Source organism: Calonectris borealis, chromosome 7 (assembly GCF_964195595.1).
Source record: "Calonectris borealis chromosome 7, bCalBor7.hap1.2, whole genome shotgun sequence".
NCBI classification, from domain to species: domain Eukaryota; kingdom Metazoa; phylum Chordata; class Aves; order Procellariiformes; family Procellariidae; genus Calonectris; species Calonectris borealis.
In genome coordinates this window covers 11,279,106-11,298,197 of record NC_134318.1, presented here as the reverse complement: position 1 = coordinate 11,298,197, position 19,092 = coordinate 11,279,106, and the positions used below count along the sequence as shown (strand labels likewise).

General features: G+C 40.2%; 1 protein-coding gene across 3 annotated transcripts in view; it reads right to left on the bottom strand.

Annotated features, from left to right (window-relative positions):
- The window catches only part of FAM13C (family with sequence similarity 13 member C), a 54,932-nt gene extending 36,260 nt beyond the window's left edge, over positions 1-18,672 (bottom strand). The window contains exons 1-4 of one of the 3 annotated variants that reach the window (XM_075154279.1): positions 18,497-18,672; positions 13,498-13,554; positions 11,534-11,732; positions 3,517-3,638 (exon numbers count right to left, since the gene is read on the bottom strand). In XM_075154279.1, coding sequence (XP_075010380.1) covers positions 3,517-3,638; positions 11,534-11,732; positions 13,498-13,554; positions 18,497-18,558 — 440 coding nt within the window. In that variant the 5' untranslated portion in view covers positions 18,559-18,672. The remainder of the gene's footprint in view (positions 1-3,516; positions 3,639-11,533; positions 11,733-13,497; positions 13,555-18,496) is intronic. The other 2 variants (XM_075154281.1, XM_075154278.1) reach the window with 2 other exon arrangements.
- Between the last annotated feature and the right edge of the window lie 420 nt (positions 18,673-19,092).

Below are 19,092 nucleotides of genomic sequence, written 5' to 3'. Positions count from 1 at the left end.
GGAATGCAACCTTCTCTGAAACAGTGACATTCCCACCACCCAGGAGTCCCATGTTTCAGCCCCCTCTCTGTGTAACAGGCATCTGAAGAAAACACCATCCTCTATTCAGGGAACAGCGTACACAGCTCTGCAATCCACATCAGTCTTGCTGATTGTCTTTAAGAAGGCAATTGGTGAGAGCAGCTTTTTGTAGTCATATGTATTGTTCCATACTGACTTACCTATTCTCTGTTAAAAAACAGACAATTCTCCCTATTGTAACATTTGTTCCTGGGGTCTGCATATAACTTTTATCTCCCAAATGTGCAGATTATATTACACTCTTATCCAAACCCAACTACACAATGACTAGTGCAGTATTCAATGTAATCACTAGCAATAGTATTAGAAATTCATGTTCTTTTAATAAAATGTAAAGCTTTCCTTCCATGCAGATGGCATTTCATACTCTAAATTGATGCTGATGTTCATAAACACCTCCTGAAATCAAAATCCTTGATTCACAGGTCAGATGTAGCTTAGCCAAGAACAAGACAGTATTCCCTCATTCTTCTGACTGTAAACCTCTTCACCAAGTCTATTCTCCCATTTCCCTCAAATCCCACTAAAACTTTTCTTTCACTGTTGCAGTGGTTATTATAAAATGAAAGTAACCCCCTCAAAACCAATCAACACATACACTTATGAGTCGTATTTCTGTAGATTGTTTCTCTTATATTGCCTGTTCTGTTCTTCTCTGTCACCTATCTGTTTATGAACATCCCTTGCTAGGTTACCCTGAATTTGGATTGCTCTGCTTAACAGGGACTGTACTGAAAAGTTTTTCATATCTCAGTATTTTTTGATCCATATTTAGACAGATTAAAACCATACTGTTTTTAGCTGCCCCACAGTCACTAGAACAGATTTTTAAAAAAACTCTGTACAGTTCAGAGGCATTTAGACCTTTAAACTCCAATGAGCCTAATGACAGAGCTATAGCAGTCTGCAGAAACTAAATTAAAGCAGAAGGAACAACAAGCTGCACTAGAAATAATCAACCTTGCTTCTTAGTATGAGGCAGAAATAAATTCTTCTTCTCCTATTCTCCACACACACATCTGATAGACAGAAGAGCCTGTCCAGTGGCACCCCTGCAGCAGCGTGGCCATCTCCTCTTCTCCAAAAGACCAGAAAGCTTTTGGTCTATGAGTTAGGGATCCTAGGCGGATGTAGTGTTCCAAAGCATTGCTAATTTTACCAGTAACCTAGCAAAAACAGGGTGGAAGATAGTGAAACTCGGGTTTTGTGGGGCTAGCAGATGTGTTCTGTCAAAATCTAGCTATGATTGTTGCCTGCCGCCAAGACTGAATATTTAACCTTTGCCATGTCCCAGAGCAGAGAAGGCAGAAAACAGGGCAAGACGTCATACCCTGGCAGCTATGTTTCACAGCCTGTTGCACAAGCAAGTTCTGTGATCCTGATGCAGCAGCCAGCGATCTGCATGGGCTGAGACATGGGCATGTAATTGGTCTGGCCCTATCAAAGCTGGTTGACAGCAGAGGGATGTGGCAAGCTGCTGGTGACCCTTAAGAGGAGTCACCAGACACAGTGACCCTCAAATTGAAAGTGGTAACTTCAGCATACGTAATTCAAAGTCCCCTGCCCAGGCTGGGTGGTGGGAATGTTTTTTCCAAGGACAGTTAAGACAGTTAAAGTAAATAAAGTGTGTATGTGAGGCCAGGGACCATGTGTTAATGCTTGTTTACTCCATGTTTGAAATTTCTTATTTGAGAGTAAAATCGCCTCCATTTTGTTGTAATACAATCAAACTAAGAGATGGCCAGAGTTGAGATTTGATGACTATGCTTTCACACCTCTTAGCTGTGAAATCTGGGGACCATTATTTAACAGATTTAGCACTTGTGGATCGCCAGCTTCCTAAGGAGCTACCCTGGCATTAAACAGGAATAAATAGCATAGTGAATAATGGTTTAATACCAGGCAAACTAAATAGGCCAAACTGTTGAAGTGGACAGGGGAACTTCGCTGTGGTTGCTGTTTTATTCATGCACATCTACTCTGGTTCTTGTCTTTAAAGTCCACGTTGCTTTCATCATGTTCATTTCATCAATCAAAATTAACCAATGGTATTTCATTATCTACCCGTACACAGACCATCTACCAGCAGAGCCACTAGGTAGGTCTAACTCTCTGATACCAAACTCACTATGCTCCTCTTTACAAGAAATCCATGTGATTTCTTCCTAGCATAAAGAATGCCAGAAAAAGAGAAGGCAGGCTTCCTGAGGCTAATTAGAAACACTTTCTGAGATGCAGGACTTTGCAGTGTGTCATTTGCAGATATAAGCATTGGAAGATGAAAGCAGTTCTTTGTGAAAGCTAATTAAATGCTTGGTCATTCTACTAAAGCTTCCTTTGAGAGCACAAATTAATATCATTTACAATGTTGTCTACTAAGAGCTGTGGTGAAGGCAATCATTTCATTTCACATAAAGCACCAAACTGCCATTGGACGGCAACTGTCACTGCTAATCTAGTCCTGACTTGAAACAGACCTTGGAGGCAATGAGCTCTCTATGTCAACTAGTTGTGCCCTGACCCACTGAGCGTCCCTGGGATGTACAGCTGCTGCTCTGGTGCTTCCGAAGAGAGCCAGAGCCTCTGCCACAAGAGCACCAAGGCTGTCATGCACCTTGAGGCAGAGAACAAAGAGCGGAGACCTGGCTCACCTGCCTGAAACTCTATGTGCACAGCAAAGCAGGGCCAAACCAGCACCTGGGAAATTTGTAAAATAGTGCCCCAAAAACTGATGGCTGTGAAGAGCATGGTCTTATTTACACAGTCCAAGCCTGTCAGTAAGAGCTAAATCTTGTCCTTAGGACACACCCTCGCTGGTAGATTGGGTCAGCTGGGTGAGCTGAAACTCCATTTCTAGCCTCTTGCACAGCCATGAAGGATCAGAGGAGGAACTGTGACTTCCAACAGTTACCAGAGCGGAGTTACTTCATGATCAGCTGAGTTACCTGCCATCAAGACTCAGCTAATGCCTGACCTGAACTCCCCGTACCCTTCACAGCATTGGAACAAGCACAGTTACACAGCACCCAGGGTCTAAACTGTACGTAAATGCATACCCATGCTAAAACCAAGGTGTGCAGCTTCCCATTCCCATTTCTCAGTGAGAACACAGCTCTGAGAGTGAGGCAAGTCAGTACTGGGGGAAAAAGAAAAGAAGTGCCAAGATATTTTTTTAAACTTGGCACAGAGGAATTGAAGTTTCTGAACTGAGGATGTTCTTCTTGCTTGAAATGTAAGGGGTTTAAAGAATGATGAAATTTGCATTCTTATCTTTATCCCTTTCACTCTCTCCAAACAGTTCTAGGCATATAAACACAGAATACAAATACCAACGGGAGCCGAGAGTCTGAATAGTTTATACAAAAGGCAGCAAATGAATTAGGCTTTCCTACAGTTAATCAGAAGTGAAATGCACTGTCTTATCCCAAGGCTTACCTTGGTTGAAATCTCACGACTGCTTCCTGGCATCTGAAAGCCACATTCTGTGCATAGTCATTAGCTGAGGATCCAGCCTTCCCCTGCCACTCTGAGAGACCCGGCAACGCGCTTTCCAGCTCCTGCACAAAGCAAAAACAAAAAAAAAAAGTTGAATGCCCTGTCAGTACCGATCAGGCTTAGTTGAATATTTTGCTTTAAGAAAAAAAGACCATCCATGAGACCGGATGCTGACTGTGGTTCTTTGTTATTTTTTGGTAATAATCTGGAAACAACTGGAAAACACAGACTAGAAAAGGTTCTAAACAAAGTAGTATCTTCTTTCACTGTAAAACATTTTTTGAAACCAAAGCAGACTGTAACCCATTTTCTGTTTATTAGTTAGATAACAGATGTCAGCTTCTGAGCTAAGAGGTGCTATACACAGAGTTCAATATTTTTTTGCTTATATATACATTCACATTTCATTTGAAATTATTTACTCACATCAGTAATATTTTATTACTTGGGCATCATCAGAAAAATTTTGGCTACAAAAGCAAACGCAGTTCACTAAAATAAGATTTGTAAGGCTTAACTAGCTTCCTTTTTCCTTTTGCTGTTTCCCTTCCCTAGCATATGCATAGCTTTATGAACAGAGTATTACTGCAGGAGGAGTGAAAGGCAGTGAAGGAAAAAAAGTCACATCAGCCAACCTGCCACACAGAAAATAAAAAAGCCAATTTAGTCCAATAAATTGAGGAGGGGAGTAGGAATTAGAAAGGTATGCATTTTACTCCAAGCTTTCAAAAACTAGTTGTAGGGCTGTGACAAATGTGTTCAGCACGTCTTAACTTCCTTACCTATAAAATGGATTATAATATTTCCCTTGCATTGCAAAGGGGTAAGTTAATTAAGTTCTTTGAAAATGTGATAATCAAAGTGGGGCTTTTTCCTACTTCTTTATTAGCTTTTATCATGCAATATTTTGCTCTAATAGTCTACAAAATTAAAATACAATGTGCTTTGGAAAACAATAGTGTTCACTTCCCCTGGTAAAGCACTGTATCTGATTTTGCTCCAGTTTCAAAGCTTAGTTGGAAGCATGGGAGTCGGAAGGTTGGATAGGACTCAGATGAGGTCATTCTGCATTTGCAAAAACAGTGGCTGCTTTTACTTCGTTCTTAGTCTGTTCCATCTTTACAGGTTATGAATGAAGCTTGTTTAGATACATTGTATTTAAACAAAACTAAATTACACTTTTATAAAATTGTCAACTTTATAAAAAGTTTTAAATTTAAGAAGTTGCCCAAATAGTCTCCTCTCAGGAGAAATATGTAGTGCCCACCTCTCAAAATCAATGATGAAGGACAAGGGATCTTGTAAAAAAAACAAAACAAAACAAACCCCCAAAAACCAACACCAAAAAAACCAAACCCTGGCAAAAATAAATAAAAAGTTCGATCACTGGCATTTTACTTCCTCTCCATGACGACATTTTAACTATAGGATATTTTTTGGATAAGTGAACGTTAATTCCTCCTACTTAGTCTATGAGATGAGTATAAACAGAGTGTTGAAATCTATCTCCAGAAAGAGGCAGCTGTCGCCATCGTAATGGAAGGTACTCAGGAGGAAGCAGCCATGCGCTAACTCTAACACACACGTCCGTCCTTGGGGTATGCCCGCACTGCGTTTATGAAGTGTAGACATGCCCTGGGTCTGAAAGTACCTTCCCTGCAAGTTGAAGAGACCTGTGCTAACATTAAATAGTTTCCTTTGGTATCAGCCACTGCAGTAGAACTGACCCAGCAGAGGTTAATCGAGCTTTCCAACCATACTTACTACTCACAAGGGGCAAATTTCCAAAACAGACCTCCAAACTACAGGCTGTCTTTTTTTCAGACTAGATGTTATGAAGCTCTGGTGACGTCAGGGCAAAAAGAGTGAAAGCTTCACTCAACTGACTAGTGCTACTCTTGCTTTTGTTACCCTTTGTCTCCTTCAGAGCCTTCTAGAACAGATGTCTCCCCCTCTCCTCATGTCTATCTAATACAGTTTATTGAATTGAATGATATTTTATCCAAAAATGATAACAACAATTCGGGTTATAAACAGACAGCAGTTTTTTGCAGCTTTTCTAGTTTTTCCATTACTATCTTAACATTATTTTCCCCTAGTTATATAAAAATGATTGGGGACTAAATAGGTCAACACAATAGTTTTCACTGAAGTTCAAGGTACAAGTGGATTGAACCAGTTCAGCTTATTTTATTTGCCCAGAAATCTTCAGTGGTTTGATGGTCTCCAGGTAGAACAGGCATTTTCCTCATTTGTGCTTAGAATCTCTTGTAAGGACTGGATTACATTTTGCTAGGTATTGCTCATGAAAGAAAGTAGAAAGAATAACACTATATTCTCTAAAAAGTGTAACTTCCAGCAAAGCTGGAAGAAAGAATTCTGCATCATCACTGTAACGCATACTGAAAATATTCTTTCCCAAAGAGATTTAATAACAGAGACACATAGGAAGACTACAAATCAGATCTCAGAAAAAGATCTGGAACTGAAGCTGGGAATTTGTATTATTTGTAAATCTGAGGGATGTAGACTGGGGGGATAGAGGGAAGAGGTCGGAACACTGGAATTCAGGAGATGACTTTCTTATGACTGTAGTAGCATTATTAGGGGACCTTTCTAGTCAGGACTTCAATCCTAGCTTTTTATGCCATCGTATGACAACATGGAGTTTCAGGATACAATAAAAATACCGAAAGAGGCAACAGCCATTGACTTATACCAGTTGAAGACCTTGTCTAGAGTTCTTGCAACAGCCTCAACATTTACACTTGGACATGCTTAGCTTCAGAAGTTGACTGCAAAAGCTATTAATACAGGTAAAAAGAAAACTATGGGTGCTACGTAAATGAGTGAAACAAGCGCATTTCAAGTTAAGCAAGTCTACCTTATGGCTGAAGCCTTCGTGGTGTTGTACTATTTAAGTTAATCAGTCAAAGAAAGTCAGTCCAGTTAAGGTGCAAAACCAAACCTGCATTAAAGTGGTAAACTTGCTTCAGCAGAAGCCTCTTCTGCAACAAATACCCCTCTTCAATATCAGCAGAGAGAACACGGCAATTCAAGATGGTTTCTGCTAGATGAAAGGGAAAGCTGAGGACAAGAGTATGTGCTGGTAATAAGCGCTCACTTGCAGGCTTGATGTTTGAGGACTTGGGTGTTTTTTCATTATTTTTTCTTTTTTTTCTTTTTTTTTTCTTTGTTGTTGTTGTTGTTCACAAGTTATGTCATTAGCATGTTAAAGAGTAACCCTAGGGAAGCACCCTTGATGGAACCTCTATTCCATCCATTTCTGATGTGTCAAAGGCACAACAGTATAGTGCTGTCTGCTATTGTATTCTTGTTTCTTTTTCACTATGGAGAGTGAAGCTTCTACAATGAGGCTGTATCTGGTAAGCAATCTGTGAAAAGGGAAATCTCCAGGCATGGCTGAGAAGACTCAGTGCTGCACAATCACTACCATGATATTTGCTTTGTACACAAAATAATACATGGGTTTAGAAGCAGCCAAAAATTACCATGGATACACATGTTGAGAAAAATCAGCTTTGGTTTCACAAGCTACAATTTTTTTAGCATGTCATAACCCATGTCTGTCAGAGCATCTGAATTACAGTACAGGCATACAAACCTTTGCTGTGTTTAAGCAGCAGCTTAATCTGCTCTTTAACTTCAGAAAGTGCCTTGCATCCTTCAGATGCTTTATCCAACATACAAACACTTCTGTCTCTCTTCAAATGCAAGCACCATGCAAACATTGCACCAGCATTTTCGATCACAGCCCTGGCATACCTCATAGTGCTGTGTCAATATATAAAATAGCCAGGACTGAAGTCCTGAGCAAAGTGTCTCCTACCCCTCCTGAAAATGCTAGTCCATACAAGAAAATAAGCAGGTACATTTAATGGACAGTGAATTGAACAGATTTAATCCACAATGGGAGGTATGGTTTAAACACAAACACAGTGTACCTAAAAACTGAAGTGGAACTTGCAGACTGCCTGACATGTTCATGTGTCTGTGTAGCTAATGTGTTAACATCGGCTCTGTTTTTTTCATTCCAGTGCATTTAAAACCACAGTTTTAATGTCAAATTACTGGAAGTTCTTTGAAATCCATGCAATTTGCCCACTTAATTTATACCTAGAATACAAAATTTCACAGAGCATTTTTCAGCATTCCCATCTCTAGGCATTTATTGTCAAGCCACCACTCCATTTTTATAGTCATTTACCTTGATAATATGACTTTAAAACTGAACTTTTGCTGTCTCTACCTATTAGCTAGCACATTTAGTGTCATTTTATAAGTATGTCTCAGTATCAATACGGAATTTGAGGATGACTCCTTTAATAATCTATATTCGTGACTGTGCATCAAAGGTGAGTGACAGGAGAAAGGATGAGGCAAGGAAAGCAGACTTTCCATTCCTCACCATCTGTTCTCACACTGACTCCCCGGAGTAAGTTCTGAGCATATGCTTCCTCACCTCTTGAAGTCAAATAGATCCTAATTAATTTGATTTTCTATAGATTAACATTGCAGAATCGCTAAAGCAGCTCATGAAATCATAGGAAAGATGAAACCAAGTAGCTGGAGTACAGCAGTGTAATCACATTCCAGCAGCCTCTCTTCCCATACTTTGGAAAGCCTCTCTTCCCATACTTTGAGCTGCCCCCATATCCAGCTCCTGCCCCCAGAGAAATAACTGCATGCAATCTCCAAGGTACAGCTTTACTCTAGTGACATTTTAGCAGCTGATAAGTGGTCAAGTGAAGTCACTTGGTACTGCACTTTTATTAGACTGGGTCCTGTTAATCATCACTGTAAATTTAATAACCTTTTCTTCATCAAGACCTAGGGTACATGACCACAGTACTACACTTGTTTCAAAAAAATCAGAGGCACAGGAATCACACTTCAGCAGATTGAGAGCCTTGTGAAGCTCAAAATCCCCAAGTTGGCCATCGTTCCTCTACTTGAACACAGAGGTCTGTTCCCTCTCAGTGACCTTTCTACAATGGAAATCCCCTGGATTCTCACTAGTAGAAAGGCACAAAAAATTGGTTCCCATCCAAAAGACTTTAATCCTTCCAACAAATGCAGCAAACTTATTTATCTCCCAATAGCCTATTCTGATTTTAAAGGGACAATTTTCTAAAAAAGCAACTCATGGGCTTATAACACATAGGAGCGAGTAGCAAACATTTCCTTGGCTTCTCAGAGCAACACCTTTAAAAGAGATACTGTCACTGCAATATCGTCACTGTTTCTTTCTGATGCCACAGAGAAGTCAGGTTGGGGAAGTGAGGAGACTGTTAAAAAAGCACTCTATCAATAAACTCAGGAAAACAAGGATGAACAGTTTAATCGCCATGTGCAGTGCATCTTGCTTTTCTTTCATAAATATATGTACTCAGATATTGTTGTTTGTCAGCTCAACATCAGCTGCTTGCAAGTACATCATTTATCTCACTGAGTGGCTTGGTGGCAAGGTGTTTCACAAAAGGAAGGTATATGCAGTTGTACAGTGTTTCAAAGCATCAGTCTGGTTCACTTTTCCAGATAACAACCACCTGCCATATACATGTAAACAACAGCTACTAGAAACAACACAGCAGCACTTTGCTTTCAGCTTCAAAATGGAGAGAAGCAGTTGCTATCAGTTGACAACTAGGGCTGCTAACACAGACAGCTGCGATAGGGTTTGGGAGGTCATAACACATCAAGCATCCCAGTGAGAACCCCCACACAGAAACAAACCCTTTGCAGAGCTCTCCTGCAAGCAGAGCCTCGTTTTTCATAGGCACCTTTAACAAAGCCAGGAGCCAGATGATTGCTTCTTTAAGAGCAAAAGCCCTTGAGGTAGCTGAAGATGCAGCAAGGCAAGCACTCAGGGTCAAGGAACATGCACATCCTTACTAATGAGAAGGAAGGCTATGTAAAATGAAGGGCTTGGTAGATGCTTTCTCTAAAACAGCTTCCTTCTGCAAACCGTTCCAAAAGGCAAACTCTTTCCTCTACAGCAAGCACCACTGAACTCAGTGTAGATATAGGATATCCATCGAAAAGTCTTTCACAGTGCTAGGATACAATTCCCTCTATGAATGAGTAGAGTTCCTGTTATGGAGGGATGTTTGCTTTGTGTTTATGTTTTATATTACACTCAAAGCTCTACGCTAGCTTTCATCCCTCAAGTACTCCCATCAAATCAAAGGTAAGATAAAATAGTGCCTACACATCTTGCCTATTCCAGTATGGCAGAGATGGGAGCTATGGGTAGTGTGGGGGCCCAGGACCACTTTTGTTTTTCCTAATTCAAGCCCTTGAGTCACATGACAATTACCTGCCTGACACTGTTTTTCCTTCCAGAGGCTGCATATCTAAGTTGCACTGGTATTATATGGTAGTCTAATGACATACTCGAAAAGTTTCCCATTGAAAGAATATCAACATTTTCAATTAACACTTTAAGCCATGTAAAATACCATAGAGCAGTAAATCTGTGCTGTGCTAGCTTTCATTGGGTGAGAGATACGGGCACGACATACACAGGGAGCAGGCAGACAGGAGACACTGAAGTAGCTGAGAGAGCAGCAGATGATCTATGAGACAGATCTTGCCCTGTTTTATGACTTCTTCATGACTCCTCTTCCTGATACTCCTCCACTTGCTCTTCATAGGGCAAAATTTCCTATCATTTTTCTTATCTGCTGATAACCATGCACACCTCATCTCCCTGCAGCCTAAATAACATTTCCTAGTAACGCAATACAGTTACAAAAAAATCAGCAGTTATTACTTCATCTCAGGGATGAACTCCAGCAAAAACATGCAAGAAGACTAGGGCAAGAGTTGACATTGATATTCTGAAAGAGACTATGATAATACCATTGGGATGCCATTTGCTTTTACTTTTTCTTCTGAGATTCAAAAGGATATTCCTCACTTAGAAGGTAAGACATGCCATCCAAAATGATGAATTCCCACTCTAAATTTGAAAAAATGAACCAAAATCATTCCTGGTCTATGATGGGTTCAAAGCACTACAGAAAGCACTCTGCAAATTTCTATCCACAAATAAGAAGAGAGGAGAGACAGAAAATAGCCAAATATATTACACATCAAAGAAGAGATGTAAGTACAGATATCTCTCAGTCCCTGTGTCTACTACAGGCCAACAATCTACCAATGTTAACATCAACTATCTTCGTTATGAGAATATTTCTAGCTGAGGCGTTAAACCTGGACCAGAGCTCTATCCCTTACACTGCACATGAGACATGATTTGGGAAGCACCAGGGGAGAACAGAGGCACTTCCAGCAGCTGCTGGGAGGCGTTAACTCTGGAGTCTCCATAGCAATGTACCTCCACAGACAGTAGCAGAAGCTTCTTCATTTCTTGTCTTCTTTTATAGCCTTTAGAAAAGTTACAGTTCTGCTTCCCTCAGCTCAACCCGGGGAAGCCTGTGGGCAAGAGCACTGGTACCAGAATCTGCGTTGGAATAGATTTATTATTTAAAGATGAGAAAAAACAGAGAGTAAGATAAAGGGAAAGTACAAAATCTCTCCATTGGCAGCCAAAATAGCAGCACAAGAGATCCTCAGTCAAATAAACAAAACAGAAAAAGTCTAATCAAGTGCTGCAACTACCAAGATTTTTATATTTGATGCAAGCAGTCACAGGAAATCTAAAGAGAGATATTTGCATATCTTCAGCTATGCTCTCCACTCACTTCTGATAGCAGCTGCAACACACCCCTCTCTGCAATTCCCTGGCTGAAATAAATTGTCTGTCATTACAGAAAGGTTCCAGGACTCCAGGTCCCTGAAAATCAGGGTAGATTATTGTGGGGTCTCAGTCACATCATGGATTACCAGGGAGTCCCACTTTGCATTTCAAAAGGTATGTTTGCTCAGACACTGTGCCATAAACCTACCCTTGGTAAGTTTAGTTCTTTACCTGACTTTCCTCATGGCTTTTTCCATTTTCTAGCTTTGCAATGGGCTTAGGTTTTCTTAGCTTTAAGTTGCCCATTTCAGGCTTTAGAGCGTAGTCAATGACAGCCTGCTGCCTGTGCTGCTGAGTATCTTGCAAAGGCAGCTGCCTTTCCTCTAAGACAGCAGCGTTGTCCGGATAATTTTCTTTGTTATCATCATCTCTGCAAGAAAATAAAATTGAAATGCATCAGGCAGGACTTCAGACACCTGTCAAAACATTATGAAGGAAGAACAGCAACAAGTTCTTAGCTATTCATGGCATTTTAATTTTACCAAGTTGAGTAGCCTACACACCAAACACTGCATATGTTAGTAAAATGAATCTGAGAGGCTACTGTTTATTGTCAAATCACAAGCTAAACTACTGCTAGTATTATTACACATTCAACTGTGGAGCCATTTAAATAAGACTAGTTTTAGAGGCACTTTTTCACTTCATCCGTATAGTTCATATTCTCCAAATAAAATCTGAAACTACCTTTTTCATGCAGAAGACCTTGCCCTGTCCAATGATTCACACTAGGTTACAATCTCACAAAAATGTCGTGACGTACAATAATTCCTCCCTATAGTCACACTTCCTTTCTGACAGTCTCTGGTTTTGAGGGCTTTTGGACAAAGTGGGGGAGGTAGGCTTACAAAGTAGGGTTTGAACAGCCAGAGATGTGTTTGGGTAGAAGGCACAAGTATCATACACTCTCAGTTTGGAGAGGTTCTCCTGTATAACAGCATATCTGGTGGTTTAAACAGACACTGTTGCTTCACGGATGCTCAGTTAACCACTGAATCTGGGACAGATATTTTCAAACTCCATCTAGCCTACAGAGTGCAACCTCCTAAGAACACCTTGCTAGCCTTATCCACACCCAATCAATCCAAACTTAGACTGATCTAATGCCTTCCACTGGGAGTGTCTCCCTGGCACCATTAAGAAAGCTACTGCAATGCAGAATGCGAGGCTGCCTGCTTAGTTGGCAGGATGAGCAGATCAGCATTACTGCTCTGAAATCCCTGGCTGTTGCTTAGTTTGCAGGTGGAATTTCAGATGTTAACTTTAGCTGGTAAAATCCTAATGGTTAGCTGAGAGATGACCTCTCTCCTGGTGTGAAACTTCCACACCGAGCGAGTCAAGGACTATCGAATTAAACCTCCCAGAGATTTTTTTAGAAAGCATAGCTTGCTAATTCAATGTTTTCTCCTAAGGATTCTGAGCTGCCAAACTCACTTTCCATCTGTGGCCCATCAGCATCCAGATGGATGCTCGCAGGGTGCCTATGGAGTTAACCACCATTGCTGCCCATGCCTTCTGCAAGTGTGGTCCAAGGCAGTTGTTATAGTTACAGGGTAGGGTGCTTTATATCCTACAGGCATTTCAAGAACGTGCAGAAGTGTTGCTAATTTTAAGATATCATCTGATTTAAAAATCTTTCTGAAAGGTTAAGTTGCATTCTCTAGTAATCAACATATACTAACATAGCCATGAGAGACACACGCCTCAAGAATACTTCAGTTAAATTACAATTTGAAGGATTTTTTTTTTCCACAGAGACACTCATCAATAAGCATATCCTTGCACTGTTGCAAAACCTACTACTTGCTTACTACTACTTTGTATCAGCTGCTGTACAGTAAAATTCAATATATTAGCATCAGAATGAAAGTAGTATGATGTGACGTTAAGAACACAGACCATAATATATTTACTCATATAATAACAAAAGTAATTAATCTTAATATTGTTTACACATAAGTTTACACATAAGACAAATATGCATTTCCCAGAAATACTAATAGCCTTAGCAGGTAATACCCCAGAAATTCTGCATTCCCTTGAGAATAAAGCTTTCATTCTAATGGTTTAACGAAAGCACTCTGACAGCTTTATTTGTTGCCAACGAATTTCAGATAAAATTTCCAGTAGAATACCTGGGGCTGGAACTGGCTGCCTGATCTTCATGTGCAGAGTCTGAATCCCCGTCACACCTTGAAAATGGATACAAAATAATTGCTGATTTTCTGCCAGCTGCAAAAATTTAGCTTTTAATAACATGACAGTGCAGCTCAAAGTATAAACAGGTTTCTCCTTCTCACACCTTAGCTGGGATCATTTAATGCCATAGCTGCTCCATGATAGTCTAAATCTCAGAGGAAGAAGAGGATTTGACATGTTAAGTGAACACAATTTGGTATATCATTTTCAGCCAGATGGAAATAATGATGACAAAGAATTCAGATGTTACCATAAAAATTACAGGAAAATTACAAGAAATTCTGTATTTTAATTGCTTATAGTACACTTCACATGAAAAAAAAAGAATTAAAAACAAGTAGCTAAGGGTGTTTTCTCCTAGACTCACAAAAATATTAACTATAGTAGAGCAGTCATTCTTTGTGCAGCAGGAAAAAGAATCCCCAAATAAAAGTGATCGTTAGTCTTAAAAAGTGAACTAGCAGAATTTTTTAAGATGCCTGAAGAATCATAATCAATTACATCCCCTTAAGTTACAAAAAACAGAATTTTCATAAGGCTGCCTAATCAAAGAAAAGTCTGGATAAATACGCTAACCACTCAGTGTTGAACACTATATTGTGCAGCATGGCTGAATTTTGTGGAATGATACAACTGCAAAGCCTATGAGCAGTCTTTCTTCAGATAAACATACATATATATGCATATACTCCTAACAAATATGCATACACCCTTTCTAGGTATTATTTTGGGGGAAAAGTCGGGGCCCTCTCCTCACCCTCTGTTCACACTCACAGGGCACAGACACTAAGCAGGCCTGGATCACTTGAAGTTTGCTGGCAGAGGAATCTCTTCATTATGGGGGAAGCAGCCTGTACTTCCGCTGACTTGTTAAATTTTCAGAAGAGCTGCCCCACTTAGGACAGAGTACATTAAGTGATAAATTCATAGCTCTGAGTTGCAATTTGATGGCAACGTTTTTAATATATTCCTCTTTCCCACCAGTCTTCTGCTAGTATCTTTATCAAAAGCCAGACTGCAGCAGAAAATATTTAAAGGGACACTCAAGTGTTTACACTTCCTGAATACATCAGCATATGGATGAAAGCAAGCATTGCTGCTTGCAACTGGAACATATAACTACAGTTGCAGATCGCCCCTAATCACACAATATTCCTGCAATGGGTGCAGTTTTCCCCACAAGGCAAAGTGGGATGACAGATGGAAGACAGGGGCTGATGTACAAACTGGATAAATTCACTATAGAAATCTAGTTGTCTTTGCCTCCAGATGCCAGTCACACCTTCCCCTCTGGTCTATCACTAATTACCTTATGGGTCTCTGACACCAGCAAGGTGTGAGGATAGGACATACTGGGGGTATGAAGAAGGAAGCCCAGTACGAAAGGAACCAGGAACCTGGATGGAAAACACAATGGAAAATTTCAGAGGCAGAAAAACATAGCAAGGAAATACACTGTGAAGAGACAGTGTCAAGGTCAGAGCTGGATGGACAGAGCTCCCAGCACAGACACGAGAATAGGGTAAGGTGCCTCCAGGCGCGCTGTGCACCATGGGCCAAGCCACAGTCAACAAAGCCCAGGGACCCTCTAAAGGGACAAACGCTCTCTCCTGCGTGTGCCACAGGAAGAGGAGGTGAGAGGAAGCAGCTCTGCTACTGGCTTCACTCACCCCCTCCTCTCACCAGTCGCCACACTTGGCAGCCTTCAGTCCTGAAAGACCATTTTGGCAACTGGGACCACTCTCTGGAGGGACGATGGATGACTTCATCAGCCAAGTCTATGTGTGCATACTTGTGTGCATACTCCTTGACTTGGGGAAGTGCCCTGGGGGTTGCTTTCACTGAGCTGGCTGTAATAAGGTGATCTTGAGGAGTAGAGATCCTAACTCAGCATCCAGCAACTGATAAAAGTCATAAAACAAGACAGAACTTATAAACAACATAAGTGAGCACGACAAAATGAATTTGAATAACCGGATAGCAGTAGATAGGAAAGATAAAGGAATAATGAATCAGAGACGACTGTGTCCATCATGCAATAAAAAGATTGTGAGGAAGTTCAGAAGCAACACACTCTGAAATTGTTAACAGAAATTTTTCTCTTTGTAAGAATAAATATTAACCAAGAAAGCTCACTGACACAAGACAGTGCTTGAGGCTAAGACCATAGCAGGACCTTTAAAAGGATGAATCCATGATATAATGATGGATATTTGCATTAAAGCACAGAGTGTTTTTACCTTGGTTTCTTTAAGAAATGCAGCTTATGTGTTCATGCCACTTGTCTGCACATATCAACACAGATGTGCACACACTCCTCTCCTCTTACCAGTAACTTTTAAATCTTGTTGTCCAACTTTAGCTATATTTAACAGATAGAGGGATAGTCAAGAGTTTGATAAGTTTCGTGAAAGCTTGTGGCCACGTAGTAGAGTTCCCACCAACCCAAAAACTGAAGCAGCATCTCACTCATTCCTAAAACATCAGAGCATATGCCAGAACAGCTTCAAGTCGTAAATCCATGTGGGTTGAAGCTTACATTGGGCAGGAAGTATGGCTTTTGACAAAAGCAGTGATGTGAATCCTTTTCCTTCAGTGCCCAATCTAACTACTGACTGATGGATATGTGTCTTAAAAATAAGTACATCCATTACTGATCTTATGCCACTGGCCAGAGTCAGAGCAGAGATGGGATCCCAGTCTAGATAGATTGCTGCTCTGGCTCTTTATAGTATTGCCTCTGTATGTTTCTTCCAAGGATCTCTAGTTTAATGGGATTAGCTTTTTTAACTTTCTTCCATTTTCACCTTTCCATAGGAGCCATTTCAGTACAACTTGAAAACTGCTCCCTTTTGCTGACTTGACCTTTAAGATGCTCACAGGAACGACTTCTAAACCAGGCTGCACACATGGCTTGCTGGAAGCTTAGCAGCCCCAGGCACTTGCCTTGTCTGGGGAAATGTTCCTGAAAGTGTTGTATCACTGATTTTAAACCATTCAGGAAGCCCTGATTTTGCCTTTGCCACAAATAAAGACAGAAATTGTCAAATGGGGACGTCTAAAGTTGCATGGCAAGCTCTCTCTTTATTCTGCTAAATAAAAGTAACCTATTTTCAGATATGGCCAGCACAACCAACCAGTGCTGAAATCAGTAAGAATTGTGTATCCTCAGCAGTTCTCAAAAACAGGCTTTGGGGGGAGGATCTGAACAGGATTTAGGGAAATCAACACTGGAAACTAAGTTTGTTCATTTGGACAATGCTTTTCAGATGTCATTGTTCGCTTGCTTTGTTTTCTAAAAGCATGTTTCTACTTTTATGTTTGGGAAGATAAGATTAAAAATTAAAGCCCCTGAAACAGAACCAACTACAGCTTAAATGGGAGAGTCGCCCTCCAGGCAATGTCTGGCCCAGCCCCAGCTTTGCCATGCTGCTGCCTCTCAGCTCGGCAGCCGTCTGCACCCCTCTCCCTTTCCCCAGGGGCTGTGCTGGCACTGCGCAGTCAGCTTTTGTGCCATCCTGGCCCTTGTCTTTATGGTCACATGAAGCACCACAGAGAAAGGGCATCACCTTCAAGTCCCAGAAACCTCAAGGGTGAGGCACACACAGGGGCCACTCCAGGGGAATCTCTATGGAAAACAATGGATGTACTTAGGGACAGAGAAAAGGGAAGGAGAAAAAAATATGAAAAATGTACTATCTGTAATCTGGTTATTCTTCTGTGAAAGGGGAACACCCCAGAATTTTACAGGCCATAATTCACCACTTAACTAATAGGGACACAGGAAAATAATAAAAAATTACTTAATGATTTATTAGCTTCTGTTAAATCTTTCCATATCTGCCACAATCACACAAAAAGAGTAACTGAGATAAAATATTAAATAAAGCAAGGCAATGTAAGCAAATAAAGCGAGCAATGTATGAGAGGGAAATTATTTGGATCACTATGAAATGTTACTTTTCCTGTAGTGGTTTTGACAATAATTAGGGATGGCTCAGATGATTACAACTTGGCCTGCTTTCAGAATGTATCATGTCCCCACAACACTTAGGCAAACAGTTCACTGTCCAGCTAGGGTTTTTTAAATTATGAGCATTTTAGCAATGAAAAACTCACCTAATACACAAATCTATAAATCATTTCCTTCCTGAGAAACTGCTTGGCACATTACTGCTGAAGAATCTTCCCTAAAAGCTTTTGAAACAATCAAAAAATAATACAAATACAAAATAATAATGTAGAGAACACCAAAATTGAAGTGTTTTAGACTGGTATAAAATAAAGACCATTTCATTGGTAATAGTTCCTAAAGCCTTTGCCTTTCTAGCTTTCTAATGTTCTCCCTTGTCCTGTTCTGTTGTCTCTGTAAAACAACCACAAAAAAAATCAACATATATATCCTTATGATCATGATATATACGAAAGGCCTTCTAATGAGTTTTTATGGAATTGGTTATAAAGAAATGATGTATTTGGTACATGGCCTAATAAATAATGTATAGTTCTTTTTTTCAAAATATTAGTACAGAATTTTTTTTTCTAATAATGCTTGCAGGAAGTACAGACCATGTGTTCTTAGAAAACTGACATACTTGTGTTTGTCAAGATCATCAGGACCAGAAATAAGCCATATTTTCACAGGAGATTTATCCTGCACTGAAAATCATGCATTTAAACATGTGTGACGTGCATCAAACATATATTCTCCCAGAAAGGTATTTCACTGCTAAATGGTCACAGAACATGTAAAGGCAGCTGTTTCATGCAACCCTTTCCATACAGTCAATAGTATACTTAGATTACAAAAAACTAAATCAAAATATGTGACAGATAGCTTGGGACTTCTCACATACTACTTACAATTATTCTCTACAGTAACTAAACTCACCATTCTTATTTAAAAATAAGGACATCTTTAAAGTGTTCACTTACTCTGCTAAAGCTGTCGCGTTGAAGGAATTATCCTGAATGCTGAAACAGAAACAAGAAAACATCAGATAAGTCAGCAAGGCAGGCAGGCTCCCTGTATCCTTCTCAGTTGTAGGAACACATGCACAAACATGGCATTGCAAGGCAAGTCTCTGTCTGTTAGCTCTACATGCACGACTGTACCTTCGGCTGCTCTGCACATGCTCATAATCAAGGAACCATAGGGATTAGTCCTACAACACTCACAAAGCCCATCCAGCAGCGCTTTGAATTAATACAGGGATGCAGGTAGTCTGTGAGTCTCAGAAAGGGATCATATTCTTTTATAACTGTAACAGTGCTGTTAATAAAGGCTTAGGTTTACAAACAAGTATTTGGCATTCTGTCCTTTAAATGTTTTCTCTATGTAATTGGCTCATCAAACACAGTTGTTTTTTTTACTTAAATAGGGTTGCTCAGCTAAGATCTCTGGAGGTTTTTTCTTCTTGTTTAGTGGTCTCTTATACACTCAGCTCATGGCCAAACCCCAGGGGAAGCTATGAAAAAATAATCTGGCAGAAAGGACAGTTCAAGTAGCAAAAGGTTATTAAGCTAACAGC